Source organism: Lithobates pipiens, unplaced genomic scaffold, assembly GCF_037356315.1.
Source record: "Lithobates pipiens isolate NorthernLeopardFrog02 unplaced genomic scaffold, aLitPip1_a1.2 Scaffold_13, whole genome shotgun sequence".
Taxonomy (NCBI): domain Eukaryota; kingdom Metazoa; phylum Chordata; class Amphibia; order Anura; family Ranidae; genus Lithobates; species Lithobates pipiens.
In genome coordinates, this window is record NW_027507718.1 from 546,413,586 (window position 1) to 546,432,178 (window position 18,593).

An 18,593-nucleotide genomic window follows, 5' to 3' on the forward strand; every position below is an offset into this window, starting at 1 on the left:
TTCCCTCGAAGGAGCCACTGATAGTTTTGGGTCCTCTGCTCTTTGCTTGACCCTAAACGGAGCCCACCTCCTGCTGACACCACTAAAATGCCCTGCCTGGTGAGTCTCCCGACAGTTACACAAGAAACATACAAATGAGCAGGTTGTAGCCAGTTATTGGAGTTATTTTGTGGATAATTCCACTGTATTGGTGCTCCAGGACCTTCATAGGTGTTATAGGAAGGAATGAAATTAGATGTGTAACTTATGCTCCTAGAACACCTGAAGGTATTCCTTCAATGTTGGACCTTTCTATGTGGCCAGGCTGTGTAAAAGTCTCACACATGTGGTATCGCCATACTCAGGAGGAGTAGCAGACTGTATTTTGGGGTGTCATTTTTGCTATGTACATACTGTGTGTTAGAAATATCTTATAAATGGACAACTTTGTGTAAAAAAAAAAATATATATACGTTTTAATTTTCTTTCCACGTTTTCCAAAGACTTGTGGAAAGAAATGAACTGTTCAAAAGACTCATTATGCCTTATGGAATATACCTTGGGGTGTTTGCTTTCCAAAATGGCATTTTTCTTTTTTTTGTATTAGTAATGGTGTTGATCTGTGATTTTTAGCGGTACTGCGACATTGCGGCACACAGATCGGACACTTTTGACACATTTGTGAGACCATTGACATTTATACAACGATCAGTGCTATAAATATGCACTGATTACTGTGTTAATGTCACGTAACACTAGGGGACGATCAAGGGGTAAATGGGTGTTCCCTAGATGTGTTATAAGTGTATGGGGATAGGACTGACTGGGGGAGGAGACATATCGTTGTTCCTACTTAGTAGGAACAAACGATATGTCTCCTCTCCCCTGACAAAACAGGGATTTGTGTGTTTACACACGCAAATCCTCGTGCTGGCGCTTGTGCACGCGATCCCGAGACGCGCATTGGATCCCCCGCCATGCAGCCCTCTGGCGGCTCTTAAAGGGGAAGACATACCCGTACTGGGTTTTGCCCAGCCGTGCCATTCTGCCACAGTATATCTGCTTGAGGCGGTTGGCACACATTTCAGCTGTCAGTGGGGGGAATTCTGCTGACAGCTCAAAGAACTGAGCTAGAAAGTGACGTAAACTTCCATTTGACTTAAGGCGTGTTCCCTTAAAACTCATCCATAGGAAAATCAGCCCATTTTGGACTGGCTTGAAATTCCATTCTGGAATACATTATTGGCTGTCCATGTTATAAGTGTATGGGGATAGGACTGACTGGAGGAGGAGACATATCATTGTTCCTACTTAGTAGGAACAAACGATATGTCTCCTCTCCCCTGACAAAACAGGGATTTGTGTGTTTACACACGCAAATCATCGCGCTGGCTCTTGTGCACGCGATCCCGAGGCGCGCATTGGATCCCCCGCCATGCAGCCCTCTGGCGGCTCTTAAAGGGGAAGACGTACCCGTACTGGGTTTTGCCCAGCCGTGCCATTCTGCCACAGTATATCTGCTTGAGGCGGTTGGCACACATTTCAGCTGTCAGTGGGGGGAATTCCGCTGACAGCTCAAAGAACTGAGCCAGAAAGTGACGTAAACTTCCATTTGACTTAAGGCGTGTTCCCTTAAAACTCATTCGTAGGAAAATCAGCCCATTTTGGACTGGATTGAAATTTCATTCTGGAATACATTATTGGCTGTCCATCTCATATCAGCCTATCAGTGTAGTGCTCACCATATTGTAGGTAAGTGTCTTCTATGGTCTTTCCTAGTCACAGGGCTAGGAGAGCGTTCCTTGAGGAGATCAGCATAATATCTGCTACTATTATCCACATGACTCCCTCTGATTTCTGTCGCAGGACCAAATACCATCCACTTCTAATTAGAAATACAATTAAGACTGAATTGCCTGTGAATCATGGGGTGAGCGTCTGTACAGGAAATCTGTACTTGGAATTTTGTATGTAACATTTGAAGGCAGCAGAAGAAGGTTGGACATTTGCTCACCTATACACTCCGGAGTTTGATCCCACTTAGACTCATCTCCACTTCGCACACATGTCATCTTCTCATATGTTGGCCGATATCCCTCCGTACAGTTCACCTCTACAGAGTCATTCACTTTATAGTGGCGTTTGTATTTAGTCAGTGGGGCCACATTGCTGATTTCTGGCTTTTTACATAGCTCTGCATGGAAAACAAAGTGTTAATGCTAGATAGAAAATGACACGAATATACAGGAACAACCTTCTGGGTTCATCGTGGTGTACTCTGTACATTTCTGTTTTATTGAAGCATCTTCCTTGGATTATGGCATTGGCAGTATTTACATATATAATTATATATATATTGTAATTACAAGCATTTCATACGTGTCTTAGGTTTTTATTGACAATTACATTAAGTATATGCAAAGAGTCGATATTTGTGGTGTTGACCCTTCTTTCTCAAGACCTCTGCCATTCACATTGGCTGTCAATCCATTTCCGGGCCACATCCTGACTGATGGCAGAACATTCTTGCATAACCAACACTTGGAGTTTGTCAGAAATTGTGTTTTTTTTTTTGTTTTTTTTCACCCGTCTCTTGAGGATTGACCACAAGTTCTCAAATGAGATTAAGGTCTGGGGAGTTTCTTGGCCATGGACCCAACATTTTTATGTTTTGTTCCCCAAGCCACTTGGTTATCACTTTTGCCTTACGGCAAGGTGCTCCACCATGCTGGAAAAGGCATTGTTTCCCACCAAACTGTTCTTGGATGGTTGGGAGAAGTTGCTCTCGGGGGATGTTTTTGTACCATTCTTTATTCATGGTGGTGTTCTTAGGCAATATTCTGAGTGAGCCCACTCCCTTGGCTGAGAAGCTACCCCACACATGAATGGTCTTTGGATGCTTTACTGTTGGCAGGACTCAGGACTGATGATAGCACTCACCTTTTCTTCTCCGGACAAGGTTTCTTTTTTTTTTTAAATCTTTGGTCTTTTTTATTGTTTATAACACAAAAAAAAGAAAAAACCCAATGGTGATCAAATACCACTAAAATCAAGCTTCATTTGCATGAAAAAAAAAAGATATATATTTAACCACTTCCATATTGGGCATTGTAATATGACGTCCGCAGGAACACTCTGTCCCTCCTAGGTGGGCATCATATGACATCCTCTGCTTCCCGGGGGCCTGCAGCGTGGCGATTGTGGATGAAGTGTGTCCCTTGGGACACAGCCCATCCCAGATCAGTGTAAAAAGCCAATAAAAATTGTCCCTACCACGTGACCGGCTGTGTCCAATCACATGCATTGTCCTCGTGTACGCAGAATGGCGATCGGGGATGAGGCTTATCACCCTGACAGAGCCCATCCCCGATCACGGTAACAAGCCAATGAAATTGTCTTTTTACCAAGTGACCGGTTGTGTCCAATCATAGCTGGTCACAGAATGTGAACAAACCGCGGTAACGAGCTGTTACCAGGCTCTCCTCCTCACACACTGATTGCCCCCTTAATAAAGAGGACCTGCCCCCAGCCCATTAAAGTATCTGTCACAGCTCATCTGAGTACCCAAGTACCTGTCACCAGCCCATCTGAGTACCCAAGTACCTGTCACCAGCCCATCTAAATACCTGTGTACCTGTCACCAGCCCATCTGAGTACCATGTACCTGTCACCACCCCATCAGAGTACCCGTGTTTCTGTCACCAGCCCATCAGAGTACCCGTGTACCTGTCACCAGCCCATCAGAGTACCCGTGTACCTGTCACCAGCCCATCAGAGTACCCGTGTACCTGTCACCAGCCCATCAGAGTACCTGAGTACCTGTCACCAGCCAATCTGAGCACCTGAGTACCTGTCACCAGCCCATCAGAGTACCCGAGTACCTGTCACCAGCCCAGTATAGCACCCGAGTACCTATCTGAAACCCATGTCTCATAGAATATACCTTGGGGTGTTTGCTTTCCAAAATGTAGTTATTTTGTGGGTAATTTCACTGCACTGGTGCTCCAGGACCTTCAAAAGTGTGTTAGCAAGGAATGAAATTAGATGTGTAATTTATGCTCCTAGAATGCCTGAAGGTACTCCTTCAATGTTGGACCTTTCTATGTGGCCAGGCTGTGTAAAAGTCTCACACATGTGGTATCGCCATACTCAGGAGGAGTAGCAGACTGTATTCTGTGTGTCATTTTTGCTATGTACATGGTGTGTGTTAGAAATATCTTATAAATGGACAAGATTGTGTAAATAAAAAAATACGTTTTCATTTTCTATCCACGTTTCCACGTTTCGTGATCGGGGGCAAGGCTTGTCACCTTGACACAGCCCATCCCTGATCGTAGTAAAGAGCCAATGAAATTGTCTCTTTATCCACGTGACCGGTTGCGTCCAACCACAGCCGGTAACAGAATGTCAACAAACCTCGGTAACTAGCTGTGTGAGGAGGAGATAGGGGTAACAGCTCGTTACTGCCTATAGTGTACACAAAACAAACTGCTTGCTCCCCCAATAAAGAGTACCTGTCACCAGCCCATCAAAGTACCTGAAACCAGCCCATCTGAGTAATTAGATGTGTAATTTATGCTCCTAGAATGCCTGAAGGCACTACTGAAATGTTGGACCTCTCTATGTGGCCAATCTGTGTAAAAGTCTCACACATGTGGTATCGCCATACTCAGCAGGAGTAGCAGAATATATTTTGGGGTGTCATTTTTGCTATGTACATGCTATGTGTTAGAAATATCTTATAAATTAACAACTTTGTGTACAAAAAAATAAGTTTTCACTTTTTTCCAGGTTTTCCGAAGACTTGTGGAAAAAAATGAACCAGTCTAAAGACTCATTATGCCTCATAGAATATAGTAACTGTACCTGTCACAGCCCATCAGAGTACCCGAGTACCTGTCACCAGCCCATCTGAGTACCCAAGTACTTGTCACCAGCCCATCAGAGTGCCCGAGTACTTATCTGCAGCCCATGCCTCATAGAACATATCTTGGGGTGTTTTCTTTCCCAAATGGAGTCAGGAAGGAATTAAATTGGATGTGTAATTTATGCTCCTAGAATGCCTGAAGGTACTCCTTCAATGTTGGACCTTTCTATGTAGCCAGGCTGTGAAAAGTCTCACACATGTGGTATCGCCATACTCAGGAGGAGTAGCATAATGTATTTTGGGGTGTCATTTATGCTATGTACATGCTATGTGTTAGAAATATCTTATAAATTAACAACTTTGTGTACAAAAAAAATACGTTTTCACTTTTTTCCAGGTTTTCCGAAGACTTGTGGAAAAAAATGAACCAGTCTAAAGACTCATTATGCCTCATAGAATATAGTAACTGTACCTGTCACAGCCCATCAGAGTACCCGAGTACCTGTCACCAGCCCATCTGAGTACCCAAGTACTTATCTGCAGCCCATGCCTCATAGAATATACCTTGGGGTGTTTCCTTTCCAAAATGGAGTCAGGAAGGAATTAAATTGGATGTGTAATTTATGCTCCTAGAATGCCTGAAGGTACTCCTTCAATGTTGGACCTTTCTATGTAGCCAGGCTGTGAAAAGTCTCACACATGTGGTATCGCCATACTCAGGAGGAGTAGCATAATGTATTTTGGGGTGTCATTTTTGCTATGTACATGCTATGTGTTAGAAATATCTTATAAATTAACAACTTTGTGTAAAAAAATTAAGTTTTCACTTTTTTCCAGGTTTTCTGAAAACTTGTGGAAAAAAATTAACCATTCTAAAGACTAATTATGCCTCATATAATATACCTTGGGGTGTATGCTTTCCAAAATGGAGTTATTTTGTGGGTAATTCCACTGTCCTGGTGCTCCAGGACCTTCAAAGATGTAATAGGAAGGAATGAAATTAGATGTGTAATTTATGCTCCTAGAACGCCTGAAGATACTACTTCAATGTTGGAACTCTCTATATGGCCAGGCTGTGTAAAAGTCTCACACATGTGGTATCGCCATACTCAGGAGGAGTAGCAGAATGTATTTTGGGGTGTCATTTTTGCTATGAACATGCTATGTGTTAGAAATATCTTATAAATTAACAACTTTGTGTAAAAAAAGAATACGTTTTAATTTTCTTTCCACATTTTCCGAAGACTTGTGGAAAAAAATGAACCGTTCTAAAGACTCATTATGCCTCATAGAATACCTTGGTGTGTTTGCTTTCCAAAATGGGGTTATTTTGTAGGTAATTACACTGTCCTGGTGCTCCAGGACCTTCAAAATGTGATAAATGGACAACTTTGTGTAAAAAAAAAAGAATACGTTTTAATTTTCTTTCCACATTTTCCGAAGACTTGTGGAAAAAAATTAACTGTTCTAAAGACTCATTATGCCTCATAGGATACCTTGGTGTGTTTGCTTTCCAAAATGGGGTCATTTTGTAGGTAATTCCATTTTCCTGGTGCTCCAGGGCCTTCAAAATTGTAATGCCTTGTGCACACGGTCCCGATGGATTTTGTGCTAAACTGGTGTTGCACATACACGGGCGGACAAAATTGTCGGAAAATCCGATCGTTCGGAACGTGATGACGTTCGTCCATTATGTCCTATGTTGAGGCTAGTAGCCAATAGCTTTGGTCTCGTAATTTGATCTTAGCATGCGAGGCACTTTGTCTGATCGGAATTCTCTACAAACGATCGGAAAAAGTCCGATCTGATTTTTTTTTTGTCTGAAAATTTGAGATCCTGCTCTCAAATTTTTTTCCGTCGGAATTTCCGATAGAGCCCACACACGGTTGGATTTTCCGACAATATAATCCGATCGGACCTTTTCCGTCAGAAATTTCCGACCGTATGTACAAGGCATAATAGGTTGTTTACACACACAAATGCCTGTACTGGTTCTTGTGCATGCTATCGTGTCACGCGCATCAGGTCCCCTGCCGTGTAGCCCTCTTAAAGGGAAAGATGTACCCATACGGGGTTTTGCCCAGCCGTGCCATTCTACCACAGTATATCTGCGTGAGGTGGTTGCAAGTGGTTATCGGATAATTTCTGACTTTTTTTTTTTTTTACATTTCAGCGAAATTCCCCGACTGACAGCTCTAGGAACCGAGCCTGAAAGTGACAGTTCAGGTACTGGAGCATTTGCACAAGTACTGATGCTCATGTAAATGCTTAGTATCGGCACCGATATCGGTGCAACCCTAATTTAGATGTTCAAAACTTGTGAGCTTCAGATCTGTCCTGATTGCGGCTTAAAGTATATGTGAACCCTCACCTTGTAAAATAAACCATTAAGTTTAAAATAGAAATGAGATGCAAAACATTTGTGTAAGTACATATTTAATTTTTTTTATAAATAAATGTTTTTTTTTTTTTGATCACATGACTTCTGTTCTCAGCTGCATAAGGGGCTTAGAGATTTGGGGCTGGAAACTGCAGAGGGAGAGGGTGTCAGCAGAAGGCAGAGAAGCAGCAGTACACTGATCTTCCCAGTGAATGGCTATGGCGGGGGGGGGGGGGCGTGTCAGCAAAAGTCTGATCATTGGAGGACAGGCAGGCTGAGCTCCCAGCACAGCCAGAAAACTGACCACATTGGGAGTTGTGCGCTCTCATTTTGAAATAAGAAAGCAGGGGAGGGCTGGCAGGAAAACCGGGGGATTTCACACAAAGGAAACAATACAAAGAGAACAGAGGACTTTCTCATACAAGTACAGTGGAACCTCGAATTGCGAGTAATGCGGTTTACGAGTGTTTGGCAATACAAGCTTTTTTTAAAAACAAATGCTGACTTGCCTTGCAAGTGTTGTTTTCGCAAGACGAGCAGGATTCAGACTGCTGGGCTATGCAGTACCGCATTTGATGCTTGGAGACACTCGGACACACTCAGAAACACTCCATTCCCCAGTGTCTTCGAGGATCTCTGAGTGGTCTCCGAGCGTCTCTGAGAGTTTCCGAGTATACTTGGAATTTTGTATGTAAAATTTGGAGGCAACAGAAGAAAGTTGGACATTTGCTCACCTATACACTCCGGAGTTTGATCCCACTTAGACCCATCTCCACTTCGCACACATGTCATCTTCTTATATGTTGGCCAATATCCCTTCGTACAGTTCACTTTTACAGAGTCATTCACTTTATAGTAGGGTTGGTCTATAATCAGTGTGGCCACATTGCTGATTTCTGGCTTTTTACATTGCTCTGCATGGAAAACAAAGTGTTAATACTAGATAGAAAATGACACGAATATACAGGAAAAACTTTCTGGTTCATCATGGTGTACTCTGTACATTTCTGTTTTATTGAAGCGTCTTCCTTGGATTATGGCATTGGCAGTATTTTACAGGTTGAAAAAAAAAAGTCACGTCATTCAGTTGAATCAATAGAAAAAGATAAATAAAGAACCTCCGTATAAACGATCCTACAGCCTTGGCCAAAAGTTTTGAGAATGACACAAATATACAGTGCCTTGCAAAAGTATTCACCCCCCTTGACTTTTTACCTATTTTGTTACATTACAGCCTTTAGCTCAATGTTTTATTTTAATCTGAATTATATGTGATGGATCAGAACACGATAGTCTAAGTTGGTTAACCGCTTGAGACCCGCGCTATAGCCAAATGACGGCTACAGCGCGGACCTCCTTTGCCGGGACGACGTCAATAGACGAGCGGCCTGCGCGCCCCCGGAGGGGCGCGCGCTCTGTGATCGGCGAGTCTATGAGACTCGCCTGATCACGGATCCGAGCAAGGGGTCGATCCCGACCCCTTACCACGTGATCAGCTGTCAGCCAATGACAGCTGATCATGTGATATAACGGAGCCGGTAATCGGCTATTATTCCTCCTCACGCTGACAGCGCGAGGAGAGAAAATAAAAGAGCCAATCACCGGCGGCTGTCCCGATCACGGCCAGCTTACCAGTGCCCACCTGCCCCCCTCAGGAATAAATAAGTGCCCCCCGTAAGTGCCACCCAGCAGTGCCCACAGTGCCACACATCAGTGCCCACAGTGCCACACATCAGTGCCCACAGTGCCACCCACAATCTGCCTCAACAACGGTGCTGCACCCCAGTGCCACATATCCGTGCCCATCAGTGTCATCTACCAGTGCCCATCAGTGCCGGCCATCAGTGCCCAGCAGTGCCACCTATCAGAGCCACCTATCAGTGCCACCTATCAGTGCCCATCAGTCCCATCTATCAGTGGTACCTATCAGTGCCCCTTAGTGCCACCCATCCGTGCCACCCATCCGTGCCACCCATCCATGCCATCTTATCTGTGCCCATCTTTGTCCATCAGTGCTGTCTTATCTGAGCCCATCAGTACTGCCTTATCTGTGCCTATCGGTGCCACCTTATCTGTGCCTATTAGTGCCGCCTTAACTATGCCTATCAGTGCCCACCAGTGCAGCCTATCAGTGCCCACCAGTGCAGCCTATCATTGCCGCCTCATCAGCGCACTTCTATGAAGGAGAAAAATGACCTGTTTGCAAAATTTTATAACAAACTGTTAAACATGATTTTTTATTTATTTTTTATTTTGCATATTTTTTTGTTTGTTTAGCAAAAAATAAAACTCCCAGCTTTGATTTAATACCACCAAAAGAAAGCTCTATTTGTGGGAAAAAAATGATAAAAATTTCATTTGTGCACAGTGTTGTATGACCGCGCAATTGTCATTCAAAGTGCATCAGCGCTGAAAGCTGAAAATTGGTCTGGGCAGGAGGGGGGTTTAAGTGCCCAGTAAGCAAGTGGTTAAGTAAAATTAGAAAAATAAATACATAAAACTATTTTTCAGAAATGAAAAACTGATATTTGACATGTGCGTATGTATTCACCCGCCTTTGTTATGAAGCCCATAAAAAGCTCCGGTGCAACCAATTACCCTCAGAAGTCACATAATTAGTGAAATGATGTCCCCCTGTGTGCAATCTAAGTGTCACATGACCTGTCATTACATATACACACCTTTGTGAAAGGCCCCAGAGACTGCAACACCTAAGCAAGAGGCACCACTAACCAAACACTGCCATGAAGACCAAGGAACTCTCCAAACAAGTAAGGGACAATGTTGTTGAGAAGTACAAGTCAGGGTTGGGTTATAAAAAAATATCCAAATCTTTGATGATCTCTAGGAGCTCCATCAAATCTATCATAACCAAATGGAAAGAACATGGCACAACAGCAAACCTGCCAAGAGACGGGCGCACACCAAAACTCACGGATTGGGCAAGGAGGGCATTAATCAGAGAGGCAGTGCAGAGACCTAAGGTAACCCTGGAGGAGCTGCCGAATTCCACAGCAGAGACTGAAGTATCTGTACATAGGATGACAATAAGCCGTACGCTCCATAGAGTTGGGCTTTATGGCAGAGCGGCCAGAAGAAAGACATTACTTTCAGCAAAAAACTAAATGGCACGTTTTGAGTTTGCGAAAATGCATGTGGGAGACTCCCAAAATGTATGGAGGAAGGTGATCTGGTCTGATGTATGGGGGAAGGTGATCTGCTCTGATGTATGGAGGAAGGTGATCTGCTTTGATGTATGGAGGAAGGTGATCTGCTCTGATGTATGGAGGAAGGTGATCTGGTCTGATGTATGGAGGAAGGTGATCTGCTCTGATGTATGGAGGAAGGTGATCTGGTCTGATGTATGGAGGAAGGTGATCTGGTCTGATGTATGGAGGAAGGTGATCTGCTCTGATGTATGGAGGAAGGTGATCTGGTCTGATGTATGGAGGAAGGTGATCTGGTCTGATGTATGGAGGAAGGTGCTCTGCTCTGATGTACGGAGGAAGGTGATCTGCTCTGATGTACGGAGGAAGGTGATCTGCTCTGATGTACGGAGGAAGGTGATCTGGTCTGATGTATGGAGGAAGGTGATCTGCTCTGATGTATGGAGGAAGGTGATCTGCTCTGATGTATGGAGGAAGGTGATCTGCTCTGATGTACGGAGGAAGGTGATCTGCTCTGATGTACGGAGGAAGGTGATCTGCTCTGATGTACGGAGGAAGGTGATCTGCTCTGATGTACGGAGGAAGGTGATCTGCTCTGATGTATGGAGGAAGGTGATCTGGTCTGATGTATGGAGGAAGGTGATCTGCTCTGATGTATGGAGGAAGGTGATCTGCTCTGATGGAGGAAGGTAATCTGCTCTGATGTATGGAGGAAGGTGATCTGGTCTGATGTATGGAGGAAGGTGATCTGGTCTGATGTATGGAGGAAGGTGATCTGCTCTGATGTATGGAGGAAGGTGATCTGCTCTGATGTATGGAGGAAGGTGATCGGGTCTGATGTATGGAGGAAGGTGATCTGCTCTGATGTATGGAGGAAGGTGCTCTGGTCTGATGTATGGAGGAAGGTGATCTGCTCTGATGTATGGAGGAAGGTGCTCTGGTCTGATGTACGGAGGAAGGTGATCTGCTCTGATGTACGGAGGAAGGTGATCTGCTCTGATGTATGGAGGAAGGTGATCTGGTCTGATGTATGGAGGAAGGTGATCTACTCTGATGTATGGAGGAAGGTGATCTGCTCTGATGTATGGAGGAAGGTAATCTGCTCTGATGTATGGAGGAAGGTGATCTGCTCTGATGTATGGAGGAAGGTGAACTGGTCTGATGTATGGAGGAAGGTGATCTGCTCTGATGTATGGAGGAAGGTGAACTGGTCTGATGTATGGAGGAAGGTGATCTGCTCTGATGTATGGAGGAAGGTGATCTGCTCTGATGTATGGAGGAAGGTGCTCTGGTCTGATGTATGGAGGAAGGTGCTCTGCTCTGATGTATGGAGGAAGGTGCTCTGGTCTGATGTACGGAGGAAGGTGATCTGCTCTGATGTATGGAGGAGGGTGATCTGGTCTGATGTATGGAGGAAGGTGATCTACTCTGATGTATGGAGGAAGGTGATCTGCTCTGATGTATGGAGGAAGGTAATCTGCTCTGATGTATGGAGGAAGGTGATCTGCTCTGATGTATGGAGGAAGGTGAACTGGTCTGATGTATGGAGGAAGGTGATCTGCTCTGATGTATGGAGGAAGGTGAACTGGTCTGATGTATGGAGGAAGGTGATCTGCTCTGATGTATGGAGGAAGGTGATCTAGTCTGATGTATGGAGGAAGGTGATCTGCTCTGATGTATGGAGAAAGGTGATCTGGTCTGATGTATGGAGGAAGGTGATCTGCTCTGATGTATGGAGGAAGGTGCTCTGGTCTGATGTATGGAGGAAGGTGATCTGGTCTGATGTATGGAGGAAGGTGATCTGCTCTGATGTATGGAGGAAGGTGATCTGCTCTGATGTATGGAGGAAGGTGCTCTGGTCTGATGTATGGAGGAAGGTGATCTGGTCTGATGTATGGAGGAAGGTGATCTGGTCTGATGTATGGAGGAAGGTGATCTGCTCTGATGTATGGAGGAAGGTGCTCTGGTCTGATGTATGGAGGAAGGTGCTCTGGTCTGATGTATGGAGGAAGGTGCTCTGGTCTGATGTATGGAGGAAGGTGCTCTGGTCTGATGTATGGAGGAAGGTGATCTGGTCTGATGTATGGAGGAAGGTGCTCTGCTCTGATGTATGGAGGAAGGTGATCTGGTCTGATGTATGGAGGAAGGTGATCTGCTCTGATGTATGGAGGAAGGTGATCTGCTCTGATGTATGGAGGAAGGTGATCGGGTCTGATGTATGGAGGAAGGTGATCTGCTCTGATGTATGGAGGAAGGTGCTCTGGTCTGATGTATGGAGGAAGGTGATCTGCTCTGATGTATGGAGGAAGGTGATCTGCTCTGATGTATGGAGGAAGGTGATCGGGTCTGATGTATGGAGGAAGGTGATCTGCTCTGATGTATGGAGGAAGGTGCTCTGGTCTGATGTATGGAGGAAGGTGATCTGATCTGATGTATGGAGGAAGGTGATCTGGTCTGATGTATGGAGGAAGGTGATCTGCTCTGATGTACGGAGGAAGGTGATCTGGTGTGATGTATGGAGGAAGGTGATCTGGTCTGATGTATGGAGGAAGGTGATCTGGTCTGATGTGTGGAGGAAGGTGCTCGGGTCTGATGTATGGAGGAAGGTGATTTGGTCTGATGTATGGAGGAAGGTGATCTGGTCTGATGTATGGAGGAAGGTGATCTGCTCTGATGTATGGAGGAAGGTGATCTGGTCTGATGTATGGAGGAAGGTGATCTGGTCTGATGTATGGAGGAAGGTGATCTGGTCTGATGTATGGAGGAAGGTGCTCTGCTCTGATGTACGGAGGAAGGTGATCTGCTCTGATGTATGGAGGAAGGTGATCTGGTCTGATGTACGGAGGAAGGTGATCTGGTCTGATGTATGGAGGAAGGTGATCTGCTCTGATGTATGGAGGAAGGTGATCTGGTCTGATGTACGGAGGAAGGTGATCTGCTCTGATGTATGGAGGAAGGTGATCTGCTCTGATGTATGGAGGAGGGTGATCTGGTGTGATGTATGGAGGAAGGTGATCTGCTCTGATGTATGGAGGAAGGTGATCTGCTCTGATGTATGGAGGAAGGTAATCTGCTCTGATGTATGGAGGAAGGTGATCTGCTCTGATGTATGGAGGAAGGTGAACTGGTCTGATGTATGGAGGAAGGTGATCTGCTCTGATGTATGGAGGAAGGTGATCTGGTCTGATGTATGGAGGAAGGTGATCTGCTCTGATGTATGGAGGAAGGTGATCTGGTCTGATGTATGGAGGAAGGTGATCTGCTCTGATGTATGGAGGAAGGTGCTCTGGTCTGATGTATGGAGGAAGGTGATCTGGTCTGATGTATGGAGGAAGGTGATCTGGTCTGATGTATGGAGGAAGGTGCTCTGGTCTGATGTATGGAGGAAGGTGCTCTGGTCTGATGTATGGAGGAAGGTGATCTGCTCTGATGTATGGAGGAAGGTGATCTGGTCTAATGTATGGAGGAAGGTTTTCTGGTCTGATGTATGGAGGAAGGTGATCTGCTCTGATGTATGGAGGAAGGTGATCTGCTCTGATGTATGGAGGAAGGTGCTCTGGTCTGATGTATGGAGGAAGGTGCTCTGCTCTGATGTATGGAGGAAGGTGCTCTGGTCTGATGTACGGAGGAAGGTGATCTGCTCTGATGTATGGAGGAAGGTGATCTGGTCTGATGTATGGAGGAAGGTGATCTGGTCTGATGTATGGAGGAAGGTGATCTGGTCTGATGTATGGAGGAAGGTGATCTGGTCTGATGTATGGAGGAAGGTGATCTGCTCTGATGTATGGAGGAAGGTGATCTGCTCTGATGTATGGAGGAAGGTGCTCTGGTCTGATGTATGGAGGAAGGTGCTCTGCTCTGATGTATGGAGGAAGGTGCTCTGGTCTGATGTACGGAGGAAGGTGATCTGCTCTGATGTATGGAGGAAGGTGATCTGGTCTGATGTATGGAGGAAGGTGATCTGGTCTGATGTATGGAGGAAGGTGATCTGGTCTGATGTATGGAGGAAGGTGATCTGCTCTGATGTATGGAGGAAGGTGATCTGCTCTGATGTATGGAGGAAGGTGATCGGGTCTGATGTATGGAGGAAGGTGATCTGCTCTGATGTATGGAGGAAGGTGCTCTGGTCTGATGTATGGAGGAAGGTGATCTGATCTGATGTATGGAGGAAGGTGATCTGGTCTGATGTATGGAGGAAGGTGATCTGCTCTGATGTACGGAGGAAGGTGATCTGGTGTGATGTATGGAGGAAGGTGATCTGGTCTGATGTATGGAGGAAGGTGATCTGGTCTGATGTATGGAGGAAGGTGATCTGGTCTGATGTATGGAGGAAGGTGCTCGGGTCTGATGTATGGAGGAAGGTGATTTGGTCTGATGTATGGAGGAAGGTGATCTGGTCTGATGTATGGAGGAAGGTGATCTGCTCTGATGTATGGAGGAAGGTGATCTGGTCTGATGTATGGAGGAAGGTGATCTGGTCTGATGTATGGAGGAAGGTGATCTGCTCTGATGTACGGAGGAAGGTGATCTGCTCTGATGTATGGAGGAAGGTGATCTGGTCTGATGTACGGAGGAAGGTGATCTGGTCTGATGTATGGAGGAAGGTGATCTGCTCTGATGTATGGAGGAAGGTGATCTGGTCTGATGTACGGAGGAAGGTGATCTGCTCTGATGTATGGAGGAAGGTGATCTGCTCTGATGTATGGAGGAGGGTGATCTGGTGTGATGTATGGAGGAAGGTGATCTGCTCTGATGTATGGAGGAAGGTGATCTGCTCTGATGTATGGAGGAAGGTAATCTGCTCTGATGTATGGAGGAAGGTGATCTGCTCTGATGTATGGAGGAAGGTGAACTGGTCTGATGTATGGAGGAAGGTGATCTGCTCTGATGTATGGAGGAAGGTGATCTGGTCTGATGTATGGAGGAAGGTGATCTGCTCTGATGTATGGAGGAAGGTGATCTGGTCTGATGTATGGAGGAAGGTGATCTGCTCTGATGTATGGAGGAAGGTGCTCTGGTCTGATGTATGGAGGAAGGTGATCTGGTCTGATGTATGGAGGAAGGTGATCTGGTCTGATGTATGGAGGAAGGTGCTCTGGTCTGATGTATGGAGGAAGGTGCTCTGGTCTGATGTATGGAGGAAGGTGATCTGCTCTGATGTATGGAGGAAGGTGATCTGGTCTAATGTATGGAGGAAAGTTTTCTGGTCTGATGTATGGAGGAAGGTGATCTGCTCTGATGTATGGAGGAAGGTGATCTGCTCTGATGTATGGAGGAAGGTGATCTGGTCTGATGTATGGAGGAAGGTGCTCTGCTCTGATGTATGGAGGAAGGTGCTCTGGTCTGATGTACGGAGGAAGGTGATCTGCTCTGATGTATGGAGGAAGGTGATCTGGTCTGATGTATGGAGGAAGGTGATCTGGTCTGATGTATGGAGGAAGGTGATCTGGTCTGATGTATGGAGGAAGGTGATCTACTCTGATGTATGGAGGAAGGTGATCTGCTCTGATGTATGGAGGAAGGTGATCTGCTCTGATGTATGGAGGAAGGTGATCTGCTCTGATGTATGGAGGAAGGTGAACTGGTCTGATGTATGGAGGAAGGTGATCTGCTCTGATGTATGGAGGAAGGTGAACTGGTCTGATGTATGGAGGAAGGTGATCTGCTCTGATGTATGGAGGAAGATGATCTGGTCTGATGTATGGAGGAAGGTGATCTGCTCTGATGTATGGAGGAAGGTGATCTGGTCTGATGTATGGAGGAAGGGGATCTGGTCTGATGTATGGAGGAAGGTGCTCTGGTCTTATGTATGGAGGAAGGTGATCTGGTCTGATGTATGGAGGAAGGTGATCTGGTCTGATGTATGGAGGAAGGTGATCTGGTCTGATGTATGGAGGAAGGTGATCTGGTCTGATGTATGGAGGAAGGTGATCTGCTCTGATGTATGGAGGAAGGTGATCTGGTCTGATGTATGGAGGAAGGTGATCTGGTCTGATGTATGGAGGAAGGTGATCTGCTCTGATGTATGGAGGAAGGTGATCTGGTCTGATGTATGGAGGAAGGTGCTCTGCTCTGATGTATGGAGGAAGGTGCTCTGCTCTGATGTATGGAGGAAGGTGATCTGGTCTGATGTATGGAGGAAGGTGATCTGGTCTGATGTATGGAGGAAGGTGATCTGGTCTGATGTATGGAGGAAGGTGATTTGGTCTGATGTATGGAGGAAGGTGATCTGGTCTGATGTATGGAGGAAGGTGATCTGGTCTGATGTATGGAGGAAGGTGATCTGGTCTGATGTATGGAGGAAGGTGCTCTGGTCTGATGTATGGAGGAAGGTGATCTGCTCTGATGTATGGAGGAAGGTGATCTGGTCTGATGTATGGAGGAAGGTGCTCTGGTCTGATGTATGGAGGAAGGTGATCTGGTCTGATGTATGGAGGAAGGTGATCTGGTCTGATGTATGGAGGAAGGTGATCTGGTCTGATGTATGGAGGAAGGTGATCTGGTCTGATGTATGGAGGGAGGTGATCTGCTCTGATGTATGGAGGAAGGTGATCTGCTCTGATGTATGGAGGAAGGTGATCGGGTCTGATGTATGGAGGAAGGTGATCTGCTCTGATGTATGGAGGAAGGTGATCTGGTCTGATGTATGGAGGAAGGTGATCTGGTCTGATGTATGGAGGAAGGTGATCGGGTCTGATGTATGGAGGAAGGTGATCTGCTCTGATGTATGGAGGAAGGTGATCTGGTCTGATGTATGGAGGAAGGTGATCTTTTCTGATGTACGGAGGAAGGTGATCTGGTCTGATGTATGGAGGAAGGTGATCTTTTCTGATGTACGGAGGAAGGTGATCTGGTCTGATGTATGGAGGAAGGTGCTCTGCTCTGATGAGACTAAAATTGAACTTTTTTGCCATCAAAGAAAATGCTATGTCTGGTGCAAACCCAACACATCACATAACCCAAAGAACTGGTCAGAGTTGAGGGAAAGATGGATGGTGCTAATTACAGGGATATTCAAAACCTGTACCACTCTATGTGTGATTTGAGGCTAGGACGGAGGTTCACCTTCCAGCAGGACAATGACCCCAAACACACTGCTAAAGCAACACTTGAGTGGTTTAAGGGGAAACACGTAAATGTGTCTCATTGGCCTAGTTAAAGCCCAGACCTCAATCCAATAGAAAATCTGTGGTCAGACTTAAAGATTGCTGTTCACAAGCACAAACCATCCAACTTGAAGGATCTGGAGCAGTTTTACAAGGAGGAGGAATGGGCAAAAATCCCAGTGGTGAGATGTGGCAAGACTCATAGAGACTTACCCAAAGTAATTTGGAGCTGTGATAGCCGCAAAAGGCGGCTCCACAAAGTATTGACTTTAGGGGGGTGAATAGTTATGCACATTGCCCGTTTCTGTTATTTTGTCCTATTTGTTGTTTGCTTCACAATAAAAAAAAAAATCTTCACAGTTGTGGGCGTGTTCTGTAAATGAAATGATGCAAATCCTCAAACAATCCATGGTGATTCCAGGTTGTAAGACGACAAAACACGAAAAATGCCAAGGGGGGTGAATACTTTTGAAGGGCACTGTAAATTTTCCCAAAGTCTGCTGCTTCAGTGTTTTAGATCTTTTTTTCAGATGTTACTATGGTCTACTGAAGTATAATTACAAGCATTTCATAAGTGTCAAAGCTTTTTATTTTATAATTACATTAAGTATGTTCAAAGAGTCAATATTTGCGGTGTTGACCCTTCTTTTTCGAGACCTCTGCAATTCGGCCTGGCAAGCTGTCAATCAACTTCTGGGACACATCCTGACTGATGGCAGAACATTCCTGCATAATCAACGCTTCAACATGGTGACATCAACATGGTGAAAAGATGCTTTGGGGTTGGGGCACAGAGCCCGCCTGCCCCAAAAGCACCCACCCCACCATGTTAAGGGCATATGGCTTGGTAGGGTCCAGGAGAGGGGGGGGGCGCTCACTCGTCACCCCTTCCCCTTTCCTGACTTGTCGGGTTGTGTGCTCAGATAAAGGTCTGGTATGAATTTGGGGGGGGGCCCACTGTATTTTTTTGTTTGTTGGCGTGGGGGTTCCCCTTAAAATCCATACCAGACTGAAGGGTCTGGTATAGTCTTGAGGGGAGACCCCACACTGATTTTTCTTTTACAGTTTGGGGTGGGGTTTACCTCTTCAAGGTT

At 45.6% G+C, this 18,593-nt stretch overlaps 1 protein-coding gene across 3 annotated transcripts in view; it reads right to left on the bottom strand.

The window, feature by feature from the left end:
- LOC143975807 (receptor-type tyrosine-protein phosphatase kappa-like) overlaps window positions 1–18,593 on the bottom strand; it is a 228,823-nt gene that overhangs the window by 125,056 nt on the left and 85,174 nt on the right. For all 3 annotated transcript variants that reach the window (XM_077478356.1, XM_077478354.1, XM_077478355.1), the window contains 2 exons: window positions 7,961–8,140; window positions 1,994–2,173 (listed from right to left, as the gene is read on the bottom strand). In XM_077478356.1, coding sequence (XP_077334482.1) covers window positions 1,994–2,173; window positions 7,961–8,140 — 360 coding nt within the window. The remainder of the gene's footprint in view (window positions 1–1,993; window positions 2,174–7,960; window positions 8,141–18,593) is intronic.